Genomic DNA, 24,984 nt, shown 5'->3' with positions numbered 1-24,984 from the left:
GTTGCCATTGTGTTTACACGTCACTTACCACTTGGGTACCGGTACCCAATCCTACCTTAGTACGCCAAATGCCTGTAACCCAGCTCTCCTGTGTCCCAATGCACAGAGCAGCAGGTTGTGAAGAGGTCTCCTATGATCCCAGGCAGCTACACCGCCGCTGGGGAAAGCGAGGGCCGGGAAGCCCAAGGAAGTTTGAAAAGCCGAGGCCTGAGCTTGGGTGGGTGTTTTAGCGAATAGCCTGCGGTTAAAGCCAGGAGGGCTCGATAAACACGAAGAGAGAACAGAGCAGAAGTCCTAGTTGGCATACAGCTAAAAAGCAACGGAGTTCCATCACGCGCCCTCTGGTACACCGGCACCCCCCCCCGCCGCCTCCGCCCCCGCCCCCTTAGAGCCAATCCCAGGAGACTATAACGAAGTCCCGGGGATTCCCTCCAACTCCCGGCGAACAGCACAGAGGCGGGGCAAGCGGAGGAGACGGCGGCGCGCCGCAGTCCTCCTTACACCGCTCCGGGATCTCGAGAGAGCTGCGGTTCTCGCGATCTTTCCAGAGCTGACCCTCCACGCGGAGTCCGAGCGCGTGTGCTGTATCTGGAGTTCCGGGAGGGCGGAGACTGTGCTGGAGGGAGAAGCCCCTTGGGTCTGCCCTACGGAAGCCTGCGAGGGAGGGTGGTGACCGCTGCCCGGTCCAGTTGTCCCGATGCCCAGCGCCGACGCCAGCCGCAAGAGTCAGGAGAAGCCGCGGGAGATCATGGACGCGGCGGAAGTGGGTTTCCTCCTTCCCGGGGCCTGGGAGGACAGACCCCGGGGCCGGACTGCGCTGAGGGAGGGCGTAGGGTGAGCGGGGCCCTGCCTGGGGGTCCCTGTCGGCGCTTGGTCTGCAGGCCGCGGGCCTAGGGTCTGGGCGCCGAGAGCCGTCACCGGGCCTCCAGGGCTCTTGCGCCAGCAACGTGGCCAGACCCACTCCGCGTCGCATTTCTCACGGGGGCGCCTGGGAGGCCTGGCTTTCAAGAAGCGTGTCCCCGGGATGGGGTGGACGTGAAGCGTCAACTGCCCCGAAAGTGGGAGTGGCGGGGTCACACTTAAGCCTCCCTGGGTTAGGCACGTCCCTCACGTAATCCGCCATGCTACCCGGAAAATTTTAGCGTCCACGAGTAATGGATTTTTGCTCAGCCCTCCTGTTCCTATTTGCAAAGAGTGACAGTACTTCGTAAAACGATCTGCTAGTATGTTTCATGATCGTTTTCCATGTGACACCTTTAAAGAACGCTTGTCATTATTTCCTTTCTCTCAGTGACCCAGTGAGGTAGATAGGGAAGTCTGCAGAGGATGCATCTGAGATGAAGTGACCCAAAATCATGTGGGTAATTCATAACACCCACTGGTCCTTCAGTGCTTTTCAGGAAAGAAAGTTTGAAACCATCCTACAAGTTGTGTGCTGTAGTAAAATTGAGCCTTAATCTCTACCGGGCTGTTTTTCTATTGCGGAATTATGAATTTGTGATAGGCTACGTGAGGAATGGGTTATCAGAAGAATATGAGATGGAATAAGGGTTGTTGATACATGATCAGTATTAATAAATGACCCCTTTTTTTTCTGTTCACACAGTGTAACTGCTTATGCTTTCTCATGCTACATTGTGTGACTTACCTTTCTACTAGGGCTGGGGTTATCTTTATCTTTAAGGTGTATTTTTTTTTCATTGGCAAAAAAAACACAAAAAAATAGCTCAGTAAGCACCTTAATGTGTTGTCGGTTATTTTGGTATAAACAAATCAAATCCATATCTAAAGGGGAGGATTCCAAGAGATAGCTGTAGAGTGATAGAAACTAATTGTGTCAAAACACCTTAAAGTTCCTTGGTAAAATCTAAAAAAGTTATCTTTTTTTTTAAAGATTGGCACCTGAGCTAACAACTGTTGCCAATCTTTTTTTTTTTTTTTTTGCTGCTTTTGCTCCCCAAATCCCCCCCAATACATAGTTGTATATTTTAGTTGTGGGTCCTTCCAGTTGTGGCATGTGGGATGCCACCTCACCGTGGCCTGATGAGTGGTGCCATGTCCGTGCCCAGGATCTTAGCCAGCAAAACCCTGGGCCACCGAAGCAGAGCGCACGACCTTAACCACCCGGCCACAGGGCTGGCCCTAAAAAAATTATTTTTATGTATTCTTGATCTGATAAATATATAGCAGTGACCCCTTGCAAATAGCGAAGGTCTAGATACAAGATATCACTTGGGTGTATTAGTACCCAAGTGATAAGTGAGGTGTAAACACAATGGCTAGATATAAGGTAGACATTGTGGCAGTGTTAACGTCACTTTATAGCTAGAAGGTTCATAAGAGATCATTTTAGAGGTAAAGGGAGATTAAAGTAAAAGGCCACTTAGCTATTTAGTAAGTATAGTTTGTTAATAATAGTCTGGACACTAGGTCCCCTCTTTCCTGTTCCAGACTTTAAATCTCTAACAAGAAATTTGATACTGTCAGTGTTGAACCACTTGCAACCTGGTATGCTGAGGCTGGTTTTTAGAGACAGGAAGCTGGTGAATTTTTTTATCGTGTTTTACAAAAGGAAAGTTGTAGTTAGCTTATATCCAACATCTCCAATTTCTAAAAACTGTGAACATCTGGTGCTCAGAAAGCTTACCCAGAAACGTTGCTTCTCTTTGAACATCTCTTCCTGTAATAGGAAGTTAATAAAACTGTGGTACTTCATCTTACTCCCTTCATGGAGGAAATTTATATCCCTGCTTTGAAGTAGTTTAATATCCTTTTTGAAGAAGGTAGTTGAGATGTGTTGTACATGTGCGTTAATTTTTTTCTGAGAGTGCTACTATGTATGGTATATCCGTCCAGGAGTGGTGATCTTCAAAACTAACCAGAAACTGAGTGCTCATCCTTTTTCTACAGAGAACGTGTGTAAATGACAGGACACATTTCCCCACTTTAAAACTACCGTCTTTCTGAGTTAATGACGTGGTCCTGAAAGTTGCAATGAATTCATTTTTATATCTATTACTTGTATTTTTGTGTTTACTGTGCCATTAGTGTTTAAATAAAAAATCATAATGCAAAAACATTTTTTTGCAGGATTTTGCTAAAGAAAGATACGGAGTATCTTCAATGATACAATCACAGGAAAAACCAGGTTAGTAGTTATGTGATAATAAATAAGGTTCTTTTTTCCTTTCTAATTCCAGGAAAACTCTTCATGAAGTTTTAAGCAAGGTTGGCGTAACTAAAGGCATAACTCTGAAAAGCTTAAATGACGTTAATAACCGAAGCAGATGCCATAACTCTAAATAAACATTGTCAGTTTAGGGTCCTTAATCTAGAAAAGGAAGAAGATACGTTAAATAAGTATATTTTAAACGGTAAGTTATGTTAAAAAGATATTCCTATGTGATTAGGTAAAAGATTTAACTAAGATGTTAACTCTGGCCTAGGAGATAAAAGAATGGTTAATAATAACTGCCTTCATCATATGCTACCTTTTTGCATGCTTTATGAAGCTATATCCTTTTCACCCTTGACTTTATTAAATTCCTTCGAAGTTGACTTGTCACATATTAATTATTTCTCTCAAACCTGTAGGTTTTTCTATTTGTAAATATTTGCCATTTATTTCTATTTTTTATGTATAATTTCAACAGATTTATCTTACTCAACTATTTAACAGACATTTTTATTTTGGTGGACACCCTAAATTAGACCTTTAAGTTGAGGTGCATTGGAACTACTAAGTACTTCTAATTTAGAGGCCTGCCTATGAATTTTATGTTTTGGCTATGATAGACCTCCAGGTCCGTTTTATCGTTATTTTGGATTCAATTTATTTCATGATCACAAAATTACTTTTCCTTCTCAACTTTGTTGGAAAAGTGTGAAAAATAAAGACTAAAATAGTTTGCTAAAAATAGACCATTTCCAAAAGATAAAGATGAAGTGAAATAGTTGAGTATAAAATAGGATACAAGCAATATGATATAGAAGATGACATTTCCCTGCCAGGACAAGCAGGAGGGGTCATTTGAGACTTTTTTCCAGCTTAGGTGTCTTCCTGAAGTGTAGTTCCTTGAGCTCTAACACAAAGAAGCTCACTGACGTTTCATTCTCTTACGTACGCCCCAATCACTCACTGCCATAATTACTGTTACCGTTTGGCTGGCAAATCCAGACCACTGTCTTCTATTCACCAGCTCTCCCCACCAGAGGGAAAGATAAACTATGTGTGTACTCTGATTATAGTAACATAACAGTAAAATTCTGCTTTTGGTTTTATTCTGCTAAAATTCTAATGCTTTACTCAACATAAAGTTTCTTTTGCCATCTGCTTCTATTTCTGCAAATTCCTTTATTCTAATGCTAGTGACCTACAAGTGTGGAGGAGACAGTAGTTTCTCGAACTGAAACCCTGCTGCCATTGATCACTGCCTCAGTCAGTCATATTGGTGGGAGTGTGACGCGTGCCCCAAGTACATGTGGATATGTTAAAGGTTGAGAACCTCTATGCTAATTAGAATGCCACCTGAAAGAAGGGCCATTACTCTTTCTTTTCCAAAGTGATAGTAAAATTACCGTTATCATGACATTTATTTATAAGTCTACTCTTAGATTTATGTTCCGTTTCATTTGGTTTTGTGTTTTGATTCCTAGTTAGTAAGTCATTTGCTTTTTCAGTCTTGGCATTTTCAAATCTGTCTTTTAAAATTTTATGCTGCTTTGTCTGTCTTGTCTCTTCACACTTTGTCTTGCCTGAGTTTACACAGCAGACTTGGAAGTTGGCTTAACTCTAAGATCCATTGGCAGTGTTTGGCAGAAATTCTCTTGTGATGCCCATTGGCTTAAAAATCCTTCATTCATTCTCTTTCCTTTTGGCAATGAGAACCATGGTATTTTCCTGTACATCATATTCTCTCTAAGATGCATCTTTGCTTCAAGAGACAAATTATAAATACATTTAGACATAGCAGGTAAAATATAATCTGATTTCATTATAATATCACACTCAAAGGTATTTTTAGTATTGTAGTAACTAGGTTTTGTTGCATGTGATATGGACAGATTTGGTTACAATTAGGCCACATAATCTTTGAGAATAGAGATCTTTCATTACTCTTGATGTTGTGATGTCATGTTTATTACTATGTTTTTAATTAATACTTGTTATTTTCTCTGATATTAAAATTATTGCATATTTAAAATGATAACGAAATGATTTCTGGATCATGAATGCCTCATATCACTACCTTCATATAATAGTTGTTTTGTTACAGTTTTGCTGTTTGGGGGACCCAATATGGATATAATACTTTGTTATTAGTATTGGGGGGAATAATTGTTGGGGCTCACTTACAGCCAAAGGGGAAATTTATTGGCTCATATAACTATAGGAAACAAAGTGTGAAATGGCGTAAGGCATGATTGGATCTAGAGGCTCAAGCAGCATCTTCAGGGCTTTCTGTCTCCACTTCTTGGCTCTGCTTCCTTTAGGTTATTTGCTTCATTCTCTCATCCTACAAACTCAGGTAGTAGGAAAGGTGGTGGCTGTAGCCATGGGCTTACACCATCTCAAGTCAGCAACCCCAGGGAAGAGAGCTTCATTTCTAGTATCTCAATATTATTATGTCCCAGAGGAGGACTTTGATTAGCTCAGTTTGAGTGACATGCCCTTCCCTGGATCAGTCACTTTGTCCTGGGGAATGGAATACTATGACTCTCCAGGCCTAGCAGAGAATCCTACCCTGTGGCTAGCTGACTTACCTACTATGGCAGGCAAGCAAAAATACCATGTCCACTTAGGCAAAGGCAGCTGAAGACAGGCTGTATTTGACCTTATAGGTCATTGAAGTGTTCAGCAGATTTACATTTTGAAACTCTGAGTCCCATGTAGACTGAATTAGGGGATCAGGGGATTGCCAGTTAGAAAGCTATTGCTGTAGTTTAGGCAAGAGATGATAGTACTTTGGTTTGGTATGGTGGCAATGAAGATGAAAGAGAGTTGGATAGATTTTAGAGATACATTTAGAAAGTACAATTCACAAAACTTGAGGCAAATTGCACATGGAGGGTGATAGAAAAGAAGGTATTGTCAGAGACTGAAAATTATTTAAGATAATAGCAAGTACTTATGCTAGCTATCAAACCAAAATAATTATGATCTTTTTGTAAATTATTAGTTACAAAATTTTTCCCTTATTTGCTGCAGATCGAGTTTTGGTTCGAGTTAGCAACTTGACAGTAAAAAAAGCTGATGAAGTTGTTTGGGTGCGTGCAAGAGTTCATACAAGCAGAGCTAAAGGTAGGATTGATTTAATGATTAAAGCCCTTTGGATAAGGACTCTGAAGTTTTTGTTTTGCAGATTCCTCACAGACCAAAGTAAATCTTTAAAAACAAAACAGAAACGCCTGTTTTCTTTCTTAAATCACTGTAAAGTATTAGTCTGTGGTTAATATGGTTTTAGGTTCTTATAAGATATCCTTAAAAATAATTTGACCTTAAAGACTAAGATGCAGTTTAAGACTTTAAGGTACTTTTCTGGTACTTTAAGGTACTTTTTTACATCTCTCAAAAGTTTAGTATTTTGAAAGAATAATGTTTTTGAGAATCTTTTCATTTGTTAATATTCTAATATTTAGATAGAGAGGTGGGAGAGAGAGAAGGCTGTAAGACTGGGTTGTCCAGTACAGCAGCCACTGGCTACATGTAGCTATTAAAATTTAAATTAAAATTGAATAGCTCCGTCCCTAACTGGATTTTGAGAGCTTAATAGCCATAGTGGCTAGCTGCTCCCGTATTGGACAGACAGCACAAATACGGAATCTTTTTATTGTTGTAGAAATTCTATTGGACAGTACTAAGAATTTAGCATTAACAATAGAGAAGAACGATTAGGGTAGTTTAGACAAACCTCAGTTCCTTATGGAAAATTGTCCTTGCCTAGTATTCAGAATTGTCTAAAAATATTAATGACCCTTGTATTCATTTGTAACTTTATACTTTTCGCAAACATTTTCACATTTGATCATTCCTACAAATTTGTGAAGTAGGCAGAACCGACATTGCTGTTCCACTTTATAAATGAGGAGACTGAGGCTCAGAATGGTAAAGCTCCTTGCCCAACTTCTCGTAGTCGTTGGTGGAATACGAACAGAATCCAGAAGCTTTCTAAGACACCGTCTCCCTGGCACAGTTATTGCTTCTATGGTATTTAATACATTCTATGTTGTATCATTTCTTACATTGTGTTTGAAAATACTTATAGAATTATATAGGCCCATTATTTTTAAAATTCCAACGTTTTATACATATCTCTCTCTGGATTACTACTAGTAAGAGTTTGTCTATTCTTCCAATATCCTCCCCCCAAATAGATAAATACTGATGGACTTTGAGGAGAATACTGATAGAGTTTTAACTTTTTTGCCTTCCTGAAAGATTGGGCCATTTATTCTACCAATAGGTAGTCACAACGTATTGTAATCCTTAATTTATTTTTCTTTCTCCCGTTAGACTGGGAGCCTTTGTTCTGTTCAAACTAGGCACTTTGTTTCCTAAACATAGTTATTTAGCAAATTAAAAGATAGAGTGCCTGCTACATGTAAGTCTGAAACAAGAGTACTTCCCTTGACACCCATCCCAAAAATGGAACACCCTGAGTATCAGTAAGGATAACTGCAGTGAATTGAGACGCATCAGATATGTTTAAATCCATAAGTTTATAATAATGGTAAGGCAAACAAATGGAAGACCCAGTTGGTCGCCAATGGGATAAGCTCATTATTTTGAACAAGTAAATGAAAGTATCATTTCTGTATGAATTGTATATCACTGGCTAATCAAATGGTAGATGTGGGGAAGTGTCTCTGGAGAAGTATTCCAGCCAATAAAATCAAAAAGGAATGTTAGAACATCACCATTTTGCCCCTAGGAAGTTATCTAGGCATTGATCATCAGTGATTGCTAACGACACAGTAGAGAGACCATCAAAAATATTTTATGTCTCTTCCTGAAAGAATACCACCCAATAAAATAGTCTTGCCCAAAAAAATTGTACCTGAATCTCATTAAGCCTTTAGATCTAACTACCAAGTTAGAGGAAAAACAGCAGAAAAAGGAGCACGTTATGACAGTGGGGATGCAATCAGTAAAATCTAGATTATAGAAGACTACTGGGCAGAAATAACCTGGTCTCTTCAACAAATAAATTGAAAAGGGAGGGGGAACCTGTAGATTAAAATGGACTTACAGTATCTCTCAACCAGTCACTTATTGGGATCCTAGTTTAAATATACAGAAAAAAAGGGTACACCTGAGACTGTTGGGAATTTAAATATTTACTGGATATTTGATGTTAAAAAATTGTTCATTTCTTTTCATTGAGATAATAGAAATGTAACATTATTTTTAAGAAGATCTTATTTCTTAGGGATCCATACTGAATTATGTACAAATGAAGTAATGTGGCTGGGGTTTGCTTCAAAGTTGTACAGGATTTGAGGGATTAGTGGATTGGGGTAAAGCTAAAACAAGAACAGCAAGAGTTGATAATTATTGAAATACCTGGGGATTATAGGTAGACATTGGTATCATTTATAAGAAAGGATCATTTCGTCCCTTTCTTTCAAATGTTTATCTTACTCCTGATGAGTTATTTTATGACTTTAGGTGTTCTGCATAAAATGTCACTAGACAACAGTGCCAAAATTTAAAAAGTAGATTAAAAGAAGCTTTCTTCTAGTCCAAGTTTTCTGTTACCAAGAATTGATGTTAAATTTTATCAGAGCTTTTTCCAGCAATTTTTTTCCCTCAAAATATAATTGTGTTGAGTGGATTGAGAGGTTCATTATACTATTCTCTCTGCTTTTGTGTTTGTTTGAAATTTTCCATATAATAAAAAACTAAAAATACAGTTGATCCTCATTATTCATGGATTGTATATTTGTAAATTCACCTGGTTGCTAAAATGTATGGGATAGCCTGTTGCTCCTAGGCTACAACCCTGTACAGCATGTTTCTGTACTGAATACTGTGGGCAGTTGTAACACAGTGGTAAGTATTTGTGTGTCTAAACATAGAAAAGGCACGGTAAAAATATGGCATAAAAGAGAAAAAAATGGTACACCTATACAGAGCACTTACCATGAAAGGAGCTTGTAGGACTGGAAGTTGCTCTGGGGGAGTGAGTGGTGAGTGAGTGTGCGGGCCTAGGACATCCCCGTGCACTGCTGTAGACTTTGTAAACACTGTATACTTAGTCTACGCTAAATTTATTTAAAAACAAGTTTTTCTTTCTTCAGTAATAACTGTAGCTAACTGTAACTTTTTTACTTTATAAATTTTTTTAGCTTTTTGACTATTTGGTAATAACACTTAGCTTAAAATACACAGTGTACAGCTGTACAAAAATATTTTCTTTCATTATTCTATAAGCTTTTTTCTACTTTTAAAATTTTTAAATTTTTTTTACTTTTTAAACTTTTTTTTTTTTTAAGCTAAGACACACACACACACACATTAGCCCAGGCCTGCACAGGGTCAGGATCATCAATATCACTGTCTTCCACCTCCACATCTTGTCCCACTGAAAGGTCTTCAGGAGCAGGAACACGCATGAAACTGTCATCTGTGATAGCAATGCCTTCTTCTGGAATACCTCCTGAAGGACCCTGCCTGAGGCTCTCGTGGGGGTGTCACTCTTTTCAGAAATATGTCCATGGTGGTTTGCTTGGTTTGTTTCTTTTTTTTATCATGGATTCGCTTGTAAGCAGATGCACCATGAACATTCCTATTAATGAAAATCTTTTGATATTGTGATCCATGTTTTTAAACTTTTTAAAGAGCTTGTTGGGGTCTGCAAAAGCTTCTGCTAAACCCTTCACTGTGAATTTTCTTGGGGGTTCTTCTTCGTTTTTTTCTCCTGCAGTTTCCTTTTCTCTTGCGACAGTGTCACTAGGCGATAGGAATTTTTTGGCTCCATTATAATCTTATGGACCACCATTATATATGCAGTTTTGTTGACTGAAACATTATGCGGCACACGACTGTACTTGTACTTTCACTGTCATTCAGACATACCAGACATATGCGTGTGCAGAGTAGCAAAAAGTTTGAGTTGCCCAATGCACACATTCCCAGCTGAGGTCAAACACAGCAAAGCTCTGCCATCTTGTATTAGCTCTTATAAACAAATATCCTTTTCACAATCTGTTTAATGCCGTGTTCTTCACAGTTTTGTGCTTTTTGTTGGTGATTTGGCTGTTTAAAATGTCTTCCAGGCACAGAGCTGAGGTGTTTTCTAGTGTTCCTAAGTGCAAGAAAACTATAATATGCCTTAAAGAGAAAATATGTGTGTTGGATAAGCTTTGTTCAAGCATGAGTTATACTGCTGTTGGCCATGAGTTCAATGTTAATGAATCAACAATGTATATTAAATAAGTTGCCTTTAAACAGAAACACACACAAAGCAAGGTTATATATTGATGGACTAATGAAAATATTGTGACCAGAGGCTCACAGGAACCTAACCCTGCATTTTTCCCAGGAGCACTGGTATAATATTAGCTAATTCATTGTTGCTGGTGACTTTATAGAATATAACACAAATAACAAAAATCAACTATGTGTAATTGTAATGATTTACAATAATGGATTTCTTAATGTTGAGCCATTTTTGGGTTCTTGGAATAAACTGAATTTGGCAAAGGTATGGGTGCTATTCTTTTAGTGTAGGACTAGGTTAAGTTTCAATAGTATGTTTTTTGGAATTTTGCATTAATTTGGTTTTCATAATTTTTAATTGGAAAATCCTATTTTGTTTTTAAGATTATGTGTGTGTGTTTAAGCTGTAAGTTACCCAAGTAATCTATTAATATTTTCACATGAATTTTTCAAAGAATACAGAAATAGTATTCCCTTTTTTCTTCTCTACTGCCTGTTCTCTGCCCCAATCTTTGATATTAATGCTTAATAATTTGTGCAGTCTTTCCAAAAATTTCTTTAAATGCACATATGCAACACACACACACATATGTACATACAGTTTTTTGTTTTATGTGTGTAAGTTTTAATTTGTCTTATTTTCTATAGATAAAATATTTTACATGTTCAATAACTTTTTTATTTTCAGTTAACAGTGTTTCATGCAGATCCTTCCATGATACTAGTTATAGATCTACATAAGGCAGTATATCCAAGATAGATATCTAAAAGTGACATTGCTGGCTTGGAGGGTATGCAAATATTTAATAGATTCAGATACCAGAGAACCCTCCCAAAAAGCTGTACTCAGTTATACTCCCACAAATATGTGACAGTGCCACTTTGTCCATATCCTTGCCAGTAAGGATTGTCAGTGTTTTTGATTTCTGCCGAAGTAGATTACAAAAAAGTTAATGAAATCTTGTGCTTTGAATTTGCAAAACCCTGATTGCTGCTACTCCTTTCTTCCTATGTCTTACATAGGAAAAATTAGGTCAATAAATGTGACTTATTTGGAATCGTTCATGGACTTCAACTCCAGAAGTAGTGACACTTTAAAACTGGACTTGGAAAAACAACCCACGCTAGCAATTTCAAGTAGAGCAAAACTCTGCAAAAACATGCATAAGGAAATGGAAGTGTCGAAATCGTAGTGTCAAAAGTATGACAACTAGAATCCTGTTATGCAAAAAAAAAAAGGCTGTATAGCAAATATCTGTGTACTTTTTCCTTAAATTAAGGACAGTGTCTGAGACATTTTTAAAAATTAAGATCAGGTTTCTTATAGTAGGTTTATGTATGACATCCCTAAATCAAGTGTTTTATATAGGAGTAAGGAGAAATTTTTAACTCTTAATGATATGCTTATGATTAGTGTCTTTTGATTGTGAAACCTTATGAGCTAAGTCTGCATATTGAAAGAGTAATTGAAATATGTGTGGTTCCTTTCAAATTTTATACATACTACATGGAAGTCATTGGCACAAAATAATTTCCTTTCCATGCTATTCTTCCTAAATTCTTATACTTCCAAAATAGCTAGTTTATTTTAAAGTCAAATAGTTTAGGATTTTTAATACCAAAGGTCAGAACTTCAGCGTATACCCATGCAAAAATATTTCAGGAGAAATAAATGGAAAGTACTTCAAAACCTTTAGATCTTTGCTGTTTTAGTCCCTAATAGATTAACATAAATGCTGAAGGAAAATGTTAATGTTGGTTACTAGGAAGTTGGGGTACATTATCTAAATAATGAATTCAGGAGCTTGGCAAGCCAAAAGAGAGTAGGAAGAGATGAAAACATAAGATTGCCTCACATCTTTGATAACCTAGTTCTCCCACAAAAGCCCCCTTCATCACTGAGCCATCAACATAAGGACATGAGAGTAAAAAAACCTTTTGTCCTGACTACCTACCATGTTTGTTCTTCAGCTTGGAAATAAAAATTGCACCTGGTGCTATAAAAGAAAGTTTCCAACTTTACATTTTTCTAAAACAGTACTCTTGTGTAAATTTAAGAAAGAAACCACTTCTAAAAAGTTAAGAAACAAAATGCAACACAAACTTTTAACTGTTAAGGACTTAAATTTCAAATAGCTAAAAATAGTGAATTCATTCATTTTTTGTTTTGAACACTGACTTTCTTTTCCTTTCTATAAACTGTCTCCTGGTTGGAGAGTTCCAAGAAGAAAGATGAGTAATATTTAGCAGTTGATTAATCTGTCCTATAAATTTCCTATACCAGCTTATGCACTGAGGACTTTTTGCTAAACTGAGAAATTACATATTTTCTTCTTAGAATAAAAAATAACATATGGATATAGCAAAAATAAGAATTCCAGTAGTACAGAAAGATGTAAAATGAAAAATAGAAGTCTCAAAATTCTAGCCCCTCTATGCCCTCATGGTCTCTTCCCCCCAAAATAACCACTGTTGTTTCTTGTGTATTTTTACAGGGAAAAAAATGCGTTTACAAGCATGTGTATGTCCTTTGTTTTTTAAATTTATGTAAAAGGGGTCATACACACTGCTCCTTGTTATCACTCACCAGTGTCTGTAAGCTAGTGCCTTGCAAAACACTGAAGCAAGCAGATCATGCAGCGCAGTGTGTCACCAACCAGAGCCGAAGAAAGAAGAGTTTTGTTTACTAACACCTGGCAAGAACATGGTCTCAAAAGTACTTGTTAGGGGTCTGAGCGGACAGTTCTATTACCAGGAAACCACTACCAATTACCAATTGTGTTTTGTTTTGTTTTTTGTCTTTTAAAACTCTTTTTGAGTGAACCATCAAGGGTCTAGTGTTCGAAAGTGCTTTGAACACAGAAAACTTGAGAACTATAGCATTAGAGTCCCAGGTAGACCTGTTCCACTAGGGAAGACGACATAAGTATGAAGTGAGTGACAAGAGAACTTCAGTTCTTGTAGGTGATTGATACTGTTGTGAACGTCTTTGTCACTAAGACTTCTTCCATACTTAATTTCCATAACATAAATTGTAAGAAATGTATTTAAGTCAAAGAGAACATTTTTAAGCCTTTTAATGCCCATTGCTAAATTGTTCTCTAAAAGCATGTGCAAGTTTACCTTACCATCAGCAAGTTAATAGAGGAACATTTTTCACTTAATTCTCCCAAGCGTTGGATAATAGTATATATTTTTAAATCTTTGGTACTTTAAGATGTAAACAATGTGTCATTGTTTGCTTTAACTTGCGTTACTTTCGTTTCCAGTAACATTTTTTTCCTTACTAGTGTCTTTTTCTTTTTCTTTCAAGTTATCTATTCTGGTCCATTGCCCATTTATCTATTGTGATCTCAGTGTTCTTTACTCATAAACCTTTAAGATCTTTATGCATTAAAGATATTAACTCATATAGGTTATATGTCATTCAGCAAATATTTTTTCCCAGTGTTTTCTTTTAATTTTTTGTATATAGACGTTCTGTATTTTTTAAACTTAGAAAGGTCTCACCTCCTCTATTCTGTAGTTTAATATTGTTTCATTTTTTACTCAGTTTTTTATTTTGGGTTTTTTTTTAAATCTCTTGAATTCCATCTAGAATTAGAATCTCTTTTCTCCAATAGAGTCTGTTCTCAGTTCTTATACTTCATTGATTTGTTTTTGTGCTGGTATATTTTTACTTACTGTAGGTTTATAACATAGTATGCTCATGGTACTTGTCTCACTAATTCATTCCCTTCCTCCCATCTGTTAGCTTTTTTTTTATGATGAGGAAGATTGGCCCTGAGCTAACATCTGTTGCCATTCTTCCTCTGTTTTGTATGTGGGATGCTGCCACAGCATGGCTTGATGAACAGTATGTAGGTCCGTGCCCAGGGTTCAAACCTATGAACCCAGGGCCACTGAAGCAGAGTGGGCAAACTTAACCACTATGCCACCAGGTGGCCCCTCTGTTGACTTTTTTAAAATAAGAGGTTTAATTTTTAGAATTACGTACAATAAACACATTAAACATTAAAAGAGAATAGTCAACATTCTTCATGTCAACCATGACCATCAATTTCATGATTTCTTTTCCCTAGCAGGCATGTCAAATCTTAGGGAGTGCATTTGCTTCTATATTTCGCCTCTCAGAACTTCCCAGGTTCTACTTACTGCTTGTGTTGAATCTTGAACATGGCCAGGACTTCCTTTTAATCCTTACCCTTCTTCTACAACTACCTCTCTGACTGTATTGTTCTCTTAAAAATTATTTTTTCTGATTAGCAAAGTAGTACATGCTTATTGTAGAAAGTTCAGAAAATACAGGAAAATACGAAGAACAGAATAATTTCCTATAATTTCACCATCTGTTAATGGCCACATTATGGTGTTTTTTTCCTATACAATCAGTTTCACCTTTTGGTGGGTTTTTTCCTACACAATCAATTTTAATATACTTCTTACACAAACAAAATTGGGTTTATACAATATATATGGTTTTATCACTTTTTTTCATGTAATAGTCTATCATGAGTGCCTAACAAATATTTACTCTGTGTTCTTAGCACCCAGCATAGTTTTTGCACAAAGTAATACAGCTGTGAAATAGGAATGGTAATCAATCCTCAAATAAGTATCCAGTGGCAGTGGTGCTATTAATGATAATAATTAACATTAATTAATAACATTAATTCATAGTTAACATTAATTGATTGTCACAACTGTAAACATGTTACTTATGTAATCCTTGAGATTATAGCAGAAAACCCCATAGTAATATACTGTTATTTTCTCCACTTTACAGATGAAGAACTGAGGCATTAAGTAGTTTACTAATTTTCCCTCAGGCTGCTTCACAGGAAGTGATAGGATATGATCCTAGGTCTTTTTGATTTCAAAGCTTTTACTCTTGACCAAACCCTTACACTAACGTTAGCCCCTAGTGCCGATCCAGAGACGTTTTCCTGTGCTCGCCCTTGGTAAGTCCTCTAAATTCTCCATTCTCTCTGAGTTGTCTGTATAGCGTTGGAGTTCGTCACAGGATGGCTTTGTAGTGCAGCTAGGTCTCTGCCTCTGTCTGCACTTTCAGAGCAGCTAAAGTACTCAACTAAACCCTGCACGTTACCTTCCATGTCACACTAACATTCTGTTCTAAGTCAGTTAATAATCTGGCTGTGGTTTCAGTAGTTCCTGGGATAATGTCATTTGGATCCATCTGCAGATTTCTCTATCATAACAATCGTTGTCCTTTCAGTATCTTAAAATTCCTTTGAATTTGTTCAGTACATCTAACTTTCTTTTTTAAGATTTTACTTTGTGACTGGCTCATACTCCAAAGGAAAGAGAAAATGTCTATTTAGTGGTAAAAGTACATCAATCATATATGACTTGGGAGTCCATAGATTATGTCTGTGTTTTTTTAACTCATGATTGCTGTACGACTTGCACTTAAAAGAGTGTATGTTGAAAGTAATAACTATAAGTCTGCTTGCCTTTTTGTTTGACTAATTCTCAGTATAAAAGATAATTCTCAAAACCAAAATCTTCTTTTGATGTTTTGCAAGATAGTCTGATGAGAAAAGTGGTCTTGAAAAGATTTCACTTGTTTTATGAGGAAATAGTTTCCCAAAACTTGATCTGGGACTTTGAAAGGATCTAGTTTGGAGGAAAGGGATGTCACAAGGATACATAGTGACTGAAATCTGTTATGAATAATATTTTTCAAAAAGTTAAGAGTAAGGAATGACAGTTCCTTATGAAAAGAGGGGAAATCAAGAGGCCCAGAATATGTAAAAATAAAACTGGTTATAGGGCATAAAGAGAATGATCTTTTATAGACAAAGTCAGTCACTTGAAGTGAAAAAAAAAAAGTGGAACTGTTATAAAGGATGAAGGATTATTAGAAAGATGATAAAGGAAAAATGAGGAAAATAGAACATGAAAGAAACTAGCCTGTCATTCTAAATGCTCTTTAAAATGTACTTTGCTAGGAGGTAAAATGGACCGTCCCCATAGAATGCTTGTGTTCTTGTTACTAAGCACTCTATTAGTACTTTTGTGATGGTATCATTGAAGCTCCCACGGTGGTTAGCACAGTGCCTTTGCCTGTAGGATGTATTAGCTGTTGAATAAACGTTGAAATTGATCTGAAGTTACTTGAAATTTGTTTAATAAATCAATGCAATGACAATAATTTTCTTGATTTATAATATTTTTTTCAAATTAGTGATTTGCCTATGTTCTCATAACAAACATGTTAAAAGCATTTTTTGTTACTCATAGTAGGAAGGTGAATCTCTTTAAAGCTTGTCATTTGAGTAGTTTGAGTGTTTTGGCTGTAGAAACCAGATACACGTGTGTATAGTATACACTGATGAGTATAGTAAATTTTGGCCCAATTTTAAAGTAGAGAAGCATTTTCCTTCTTCGTAAGATGTGAAGTAACATGTCCTTAGTACGCTTGTGTTCTTTCTGTCTTATTCAGGAAAGCAGTGTTTCTTAGTCCTACGTCAGCAGCAGTTTAATGTCCAGGCTCTTGTGGCAGTGGGAGACCATGCGAGCAAGCAGATGGTTAAATTTGCTGCCAAGTAAGTAAGCAATTATATCCTGTTGTCAGAATAAACAATGGTGGGAACCAGGACTCCCAGGGGTTTGGACCATTTTCATACATTAACATCAATGCTTCGTTTGTTCAAAAATGTAGTTATTTAAATTGTCAGTTCAGTGTTACTGAATACATTAAACTTACAAAAGAGAAAATATGGAACACAGGCTTGAAATTCATTTGGAACTGCTGAAGCAGCACTCTTTACAGACAAGTCACATTTACTTCCAAGTAGAGTAACAAAAAGCCTGGCAGCCTCAACATAGCAGAGCAACTTTATTTTGTTGTGTTTGTTGAGCTTCGTTTCCTCCCTCCCTCAGTTTGAGATTTGCATATTAAGCAACAAGTTTTCTAACTGAATAATTAAAGACTATAAAAGGAATGTAGTTTTGTAAATGATTCCCTCCTGAAGGAAGTAAAAAAAATGTTATAACATGTTACAGCTTTTAACTTTGACACCAAAAGAGTTTACAAAAAAGTAAAAATTGCTTTCTTCTCCCCACAAAAGTGTTGCTGTCTAGCTCGAGTTCTGTAGAAGTGCATTGTTTTGTTCAGTTTGCAGGAGGCAGGATATAGAGATAGCATAGTGGTTGTGCATGCTGTAGCTCTAAGGTAATAGTAGTTGATATTGTGGCTAGTTTTGTTTATATGTTTTTCTCAATCGAAATTTTATTTCCATGATAACAAAGAAGACTTGGGAAAATGGACCATCTTTACATTTTAAGTAAGAGAGTACTTCATAGGTGTAAGTGTTTTTTAAAAGAAAGAAATTCAATCTAGAGTAAATGTTATAAATATTTTTTCTGTTGATTTTTATCTCTGTTCTTTAAATGTATGCTTTTAAAGATGAGCTAGTATAGATAGAATTATCAATTTTAGAACTATAAGGAAACTAAAAATGATCTAATTTTACATTCTGATTTATGTTTGGGCCCTCCCTGACTCCCTCAGCACAGTGTTTTACATATAGTAGATGCTTAGCAACTGGTTTTGGTTGATTTGTTTATCAAATTTAGTTTTATTGTATCATAGCAATACCTGTGCTCTGGTTTAAAAACTCCAGTGCCATTAATTACATCGATTCACTGATGAACTCCATAGTGTTAGTACTGCTAGTACAGTAGCCTCACCTCTCCCTGTCTCCCAGTCCTGGTGCCCAGAGACTGTCACTTTCATCTCCTCTACCTGTATCTTTTGATAATTAGGTTTTCTATTTTCATCTCATAGTCTGTAAGAGTGTGTGCTTGTGGGGTGTGTTTGTCATCTAGTCTTTTAATGTCAATCTGTGTCCTATGAGGTGGGACATAAATAAACTTGGTCCCTAGAAATAAACTTTATCTACACAGAGAGCCTTCTATTAAAAGAGGCCATGGAAACCACAGACGTTTATGCTAAATTATATTTAATATACTGAAAAATACTGGGAAAAAGTCAACTTCAAATCAACAAACAACCTTTAAACTTTTGTCTTTCATGTATTAAATTGGTTCTGAAAACTAATATGCAAAGCTGGCAGTTTTATATAGAATATATTTTTCCATTAAACTGCATTATAACCTCAATGTTACATTCCTAAACAAAAAATTCTAGTCTAAAAATCTTTTGAAAATCCCACTTACCCTTAATATTCAGTAAGAGGCACTCTACTGACAAGAGGACAGTCAATTCATTTGATGTCTTTAGAAGTAGACACATTAAAGTAGCCCACAAATAGTTGTTTGTTCTCTTGGTTCTCCTCAGAAACTCCCCGGAGTTGACTAACAGCAATTGACCGGATCAGATGTCAAACAGAGCTTACCAGCTAGAAGAGTTACTTGCAAATGGTCTCCCAAACAGAACAGTCCATTAATACCCTTATAATATATAAAGAAAGGCTTTCATCTAAATGGGATAGTGTAAGGGTGATCTTTCTTTTAGAGAAGGGAAAAATTTAGATAACTTAGCCTGGATTTCATAATCCTGAGATGGAACTCAGTCAAGATCTAGATACAATTCAGGCTTAACAATTAAGTTGTGACTTGGATTTTTTCTTTAAGGCAAAAAACATGTAGCTATTTTTAGTCCCTTTAAAAAAAATTGGACTTTATTTAATTAGTAATGTATGAGAAAAGATGGTTTCATAATAGAGCTGTTGCAAATTATAAAGCCTCTGAGTGGTTATGTACAAGTGAATGGAGCCAATTTTATACAATAGATTTAACATGTGGTACTTAGGTTATAATTAATAAACTTTTGGCACTACTCATATGTTAAGGTATCTAGCCTAAATAATTAGGAGTAACTATTTTAATAGCTTTTGCTACCTTGTGGAAAAGGAAAATGATCATGCATAAGACTGGTGAAAAATGAGTTTTTAATTTTCGTGGTTGGTTGATAAGATAACTTTCTTCAGAACATGATTTCCTGCTCTTGATAGGTCAGTCAGCTGGTCTTTTTAATGTGATTTTAGGCTGTAATTCTGAGGCAGTTCAGAAATCCTGATCCTTCTTGGTAATAGAAGACTAAGGCACATACCCCTTCCGACAGAAAGCCAGTAGTATGATCTTATATTCAAAGTATTGAGTTTTAAAGAGTAAAATCAAAAACAGAAAAAATTTTACTTTGAAAATTACGTGCTCTTTTCATGAATAATAATAAATCAAGTGAAGTAGTAATGTAAAGTCTGAGGAGCTTTCAGAACTTATTTAAGGAAAAGATTTGTTGTTTTTTTTCTTCATTCTTCAGAATTGTTTTCTTAAAAATTATCTTTGCTGGCTAGGCTTAACATAAACAGTATGTTTTATTTAAAATGAGTGTGGAAACAAAGATTAAGATCGCTTTCATACATTTATCTTTGAGATCTTTGCTCTGGTAGTGCTGTTTGGTGAGCTGGCACTTCTGTAAAACAAGAATCTAAGGTGTAACGTTATTATTAAATCCTAAATAAGAATAAAAAGGAATTCCTCTATTTGATATTAACAGATGAAAACTCAGAATTTTATAACCTGCTGTGGTCTAACTGTTCACTTATTATTGTTAGACCATACTGCTGAAACCTTAAGTTCACATGGACTTTCGTTGTTTTTAAGCGTGAAAGATAATCCAGTTTTCAGATATGCAACCAGAATGAAAGTAATGTTATAATTATTTACTAAAATGTTGAAAAACATTTGAGAATAAAGTCTTCTATTTGTCTCTCCAAATGAGTTTTTTGAGGTATTTGGCTTCAAAAATTTTTTCGCTTTTTAGTGTTGTTTTTTATAATTTCTACCGCATGTTAGTTGGGTTAGAACAAAATAGTCCAATCATCTATTAAACTAATCTTTATTGAGAGAGACAGACTCTTTCTGCTTCCTCCTTAAGTCCATACTTGCCAAAAGTTTCTTTTTAAGTGTTATTTTGATCTAAAATCTTTAATAGCTTCCTATTTCCAACCATGTCGAATATTAATTCTGCCTGCTAGTTCCCTCGCTGCAATATTATTTACCACTACTTCCCAACATACACTCTTCAGATGGGACCACCTCTCCGTATTTGCAATGACCTCTCTTCTTACTTTACCTCTGATTTTAAAGGCTTTGGCTTTATTCATTAAATCCTCATTCTTTGTCTCTTAGCTTAAGCCCCTGTCCTTCATAATCCTCATTGATTGGTTTCTCTTTTCATTTCTTTGGAGTCCACAGATATGTTCTTAGGAGACTGGATGAGTACTGGATGAGACTGGATGAGACTGGAGTATTCTATGTTTTTTTTAAATTTTAGTGTATATTTTGATAAATAAAGTTATATAAGAGTATTGTTCCATATCATTTTAAAGGTTAACTTATAACAGAGATCTTCTGTGTGAATTCACTACTTCCATTTAGCATTTACTGGCATATTTACAATTGTGTTCATGCCACCTGAAGCCAAATGATACCCATGTTCTGTACAAATGAAGGTTTCACTGTAGTTTGAATAGTGTCACAATCTGAACGAGCTGGGTTGCTAGGTAGTACTTGATAGTACTTGATAGGCATCCTGAACTTTTAAAAGCCTATGCCATTCAAGGGGCTGGCCCGGTGGCCTAGTGGTTAAGATCACGTGCTCTGCTTCAGTGGCCCGGGGTTTGCGGGTTCAGATCCCAGGCATGGACCTACACACAGCTCATCAAGCCATACTGTGGTAGCATCCCACATACAAAATGGAGGAAGACTGCCACAGATGTTAGCTCAGGGACAGTCTTCCTCAAGCAAGAAGATTGGCAACAGATGTTAGCCCAGGGCCACTCTTCATCACCGAAAAAAAAACAATAAACAAACCTTGCCATTCAAGCAGATTTATTGAATCCTGTTTTTGCCTGTATGAGGGCTGCAGGTCACTAATAGTATAATACTTTCCATGCAAAGAAAAATGTTTCTATTTCCAGTTCCAATAGTTATCAGATACCCATTAGATTCAAATTTCAATTAACAATTCTGCATTATTAATTTTCATATGACAAGATAGTTTTATAAAATTATCGGCTGATACTTTATTTAAATTGTCATTCTTGGATTGCTCTTTGCAAAATTTTGGTTAATTATGAGGCCTTGTATCCTGAACCAACTCAAAGTTGATGTTTTCTGTAATTGTGAACAGGCATTCTTCACATTACTAGTATTAAAGTAAAAATGCAGAAACAGATCAAATATAGAACTGGATCTGAGGCTACAGCTTTATAAGTAAGTGAACTGTCAGGAATTTAATTCTAGTGAATTTTAAATTACTACTGTTAATTTACATTTTTTGGTTTTAATAATTGTTTTTATTTTCCTTAAAATTTTGCTTTGATTAAAAGTTAAGAGCTATAAGCATAAGGCATTTATGCTAGTTTTATATTTGTAGGTATTTAAGTAACGTGATAAAACTAATTTAAATGCTCACTGAGGAGGGTTCCTGGTGTTTTTGTTCTGCTGAAGAGAGCCTGTGTAGTAGTTTGAGGACCACTGGTCTGTGCCATATTGAGTAGTGCTTTATTCTTACCAAGCTTGTTTTGAACTTAAAATTCTTGGGGTTTTGGTGAAGAAAAATGAGTTCACAAAATAAGTCATCAGGGGCTGGCCCGGTGGCCCAGTGGTTAAGTTCCCGCGCTCCACTGCAGGTGGCCCAGTGTTTCGTTGGTTCGAATCCTGGGCATGGACATGGCACTGCTCATCAAACCACGCTGAGGTAGCATCCCACATGCCACAACTAGAAGGACCCACAACGAAGAATATACAACTATGTACCAGGGGGCTTTGTGGAGAAAAAGAAAAAAAATAAAATTAAAAAAAAAAAAAAAAAGTTTCTTGAGATTTCCTTTAAAAAAAAAAAAAGCAAGTCATCATAGAACTGCTAAGTTAAACCTTTAATTCTTACAAAGCACCGATGGGCAGCTGGGTGTAATAGAGGGCCAGAGACTCCAGAGACTTGGCTCCCCACTAGCTAGCAGCATGACTTCATAAATTGTTTACTGTATGCTAGTCTTACTTAGTTCTTTAGAGCTAAAACCCTTCTTTAAACATCTTTATTTCTGTTTGCCTGGGAATATAGAAGTCTGAGATTGAGTATCATACTAATTCACTGCAATTGAAAGAAGTTACTTGACGTGTAATCCAAGGTTGTACCTGGCTTAGAATTGGAATATAGGTTTTTATTATCAAAAGCTGGTTTCCTATTTTTAAAAATACTTACATAATTTGTGTCTTTGGGATGCTGTTTGATTTAACTGGCAAATATATAGTTTTTCGTGTTTGGGCATTTTGAATTCTTTGCCTCAGTGAATCGTACATTTAATTTACATCATTGAAGCATTTTTTGTTGGTGCAATATTCGGAAACCTAGTGTGTGGCAACTTTATAGCCTGTCCTCTTTTCTAACTAATCTAATACACCTTTCCCAGGATTTGAAAATTAGTTTGAATGGGAGTGGTTGTGTACATCTGTGGAGCACGTTTCTCATTGGGTATAATAAGATTCAACAGATTATTTCTGACAACAAGAAAGCTAACAAATTTTTGCCAGTTTTGCTGAAAACCTGTAATACTCAAGTTTCTATAAGTGTTAAAATTTTAATAATTACTTTTGTTGTAAATATATGTATATGTTTATGTAAATATATGTAAATATGCAGAAAGAAAAGCTCAGTGTAGTGTCTTTTTCACCATTATTTATCTTTTTGGTGTAGAAGGAGTTAAATAGGAATACAATGGGAATAGTTTTAAAAAATATGAACTGATGACTACCTAAATTATAATTTGGGTCATCACCTACCTTTCACCAACTCCCAAGTTTATTCCTACTATTAACAAGTAACAATCAACATATATCAAAATAATAGGATTTCTTACATATTTTAGGCCTTTACTGTGACGATCTAACATAATAAAGCACTTAGAGGAGCTTAGATCTGTGGTACCTAAGATAATGTGAAATAAAAGGTAGGGGCCAGCCCAGTGGCGTAGTGGTTAAGTTCGTGTGCTCCACTTTGGCAGCCCCAGGTTCATGGGTTCAGATCCCAGGCACAGACCTATATACGACTCATCAAGCCATGCTGTGGCAGTATCCCACATACAAAATAGAGGAAGATTGCCACAGTGTTAGCTCAGGGACAATCTTCCTCAAGCAAAAAGAGGAAGATTGGCAACAGATGTTAGCTCAGGGCTAATCTCCTCACCAAAAAAAGGTAAAAACCACTATTCATACAAAGGTTATGCTGCTAACCTTCCGTTATCTTGAGTATTTTGGGTGGATTATGTGAATAATGATGGGATATTCTTCAGTGACCTCTGTAACAGGTGCCATGTATATTTTAGATGAAAGGCCATGGGAAAAAGCCCCCTCAACACACACACCTAGACTTGTATTGCATGTGAAATATTGTTTTTAATATTTAAGAAATTTAATCTACAATTATAATTCAGTATAATGATATTCTTGCTTTGTCTTGCCAAGCTTTCCATTGTCTAGCATGAATTTTTCACTTTTTTGGGATGCAGTGGTCACCAGCAGCTTCCCTATCTGATATACAGGGGGAATGACAAAACAGCAGGTTTGCTTATGATGAAACAGTAGCAGCAGTAGCTAACTTACTGTACGCTAAATATGGACCTGCAAAGTGCCATACTTGCGTTTTCCCCCTTGATGCTCACAGCAGCACTATGAGGTATAGATAGTATTTTATCCTTTTGTTTGCCTGTTTTTGGATTTTTTGGTCTGTTTTTACAGATGAGGAACTCGAGATTTAAAATACAGAGTGTTTTGACTAAGGCCTCTTTGACTCTAGGGCTTACACTCCTCTAGTCTGTATTATCCTGCCTCTCTGAGATGGTATAATGATATTAGTTCAAAGCCCTCCACATTATAGCTCACTTAGAATATAACCTCAATGTCATTAAAATATGTTGGTAACTGAGAAATGGAAGCCCCATTGCTTTCTGCCTCAAAAGTATCTTTTCTAGAGTGTGCTGTTTATTCTGGTATATACCCTCAAGGAGTAGATAGCTATTTTGTTTCTTGAGGGTGATAATGACTTTGAGATACTGCCCCCGAGTTACTAGGAACCAGAACTGATGAAAAATAATAATTTTGGTTTAAAAAGTGTAACTGATTATAAAGTAATAAGGAAGATTTTTTTGTTGTTGTAAATTGATGCTAAAAACAGTTTATCAAAGGAGGAATTAAAAAGTTTTCTAACCATTAGTAATACTAATGAACTTGTCTCCTCTGCTATAGAGTAGTAGTTGCCTTCCTAAGGAATCACCCCATTGTTTAAAAGCATGCTATAAAAACAGTGGGGGCAAGCAGGGGCTGGCCCTGTGGCCCAGGGGTTAAAGTTCCACCCGCTCCACTTTGGTGGCCTGGGTTCACGGTTCGTATCCCAGGTGCAGATACTCCACTCATCAGCTATCCCACATACAAAATAGAGGAGGATTGGCACAGATTTTAGCTCAGGGCTGTTCTTCTTCAAGCAAAAAAGT

The 24,984-nt window shown here is 36.5% G+C and overlaps 1 protein-coding gene across 1 annotated transcript in view; it reads left to right on the top strand.

Moving 5' to 3' along the window:
* The first annotated feature begins 540 nt into the window (after positions 1-540).
* The window catches only part of LOC124233812 (aspartate--tRNA ligase, cytoplasmic), a 58,792-nt gene continuing 34,348 nt past the window's right edge, over positions 541-24,984 (top strand). The window contains exons 1-4 of the mRNA XM_046651032.1: positions 541-763; positions 3,091-3,148; positions 6,209-6,301; positions 16,908-17,010. Of these exons, the coding sequence (XP_046506988.1) occupies positions 698-763; positions 3,091-3,148; positions 6,209-6,301; positions 16,908-17,010 (320 nt within the window). The 5' untranslated portion in view covers positions 541-697. The remainder of the gene's footprint in view (positions 764-3,090; positions 3,149-6,208; positions 6,302-16,907; positions 17,011-24,984) is intronic.

The sequence above is a fragment of the Equus quagga genome, unplaced genomic scaffold (genome assembly GCF_021613505.1).
Source record: "Equus quagga isolate Etosha38 unplaced genomic scaffold, UCLA_HA_Equagga_1.0 251_RagTag, whole genome shotgun sequence".
NCBI classification, from domain to species: Eukaryota; Metazoa; Chordata; class Mammalia; order Perissodactyla; family Equidae; genus Equus; species Equus quagga.
This window is presented reverse-complemented; position numbering and strand designations above follow the sequence as displayed.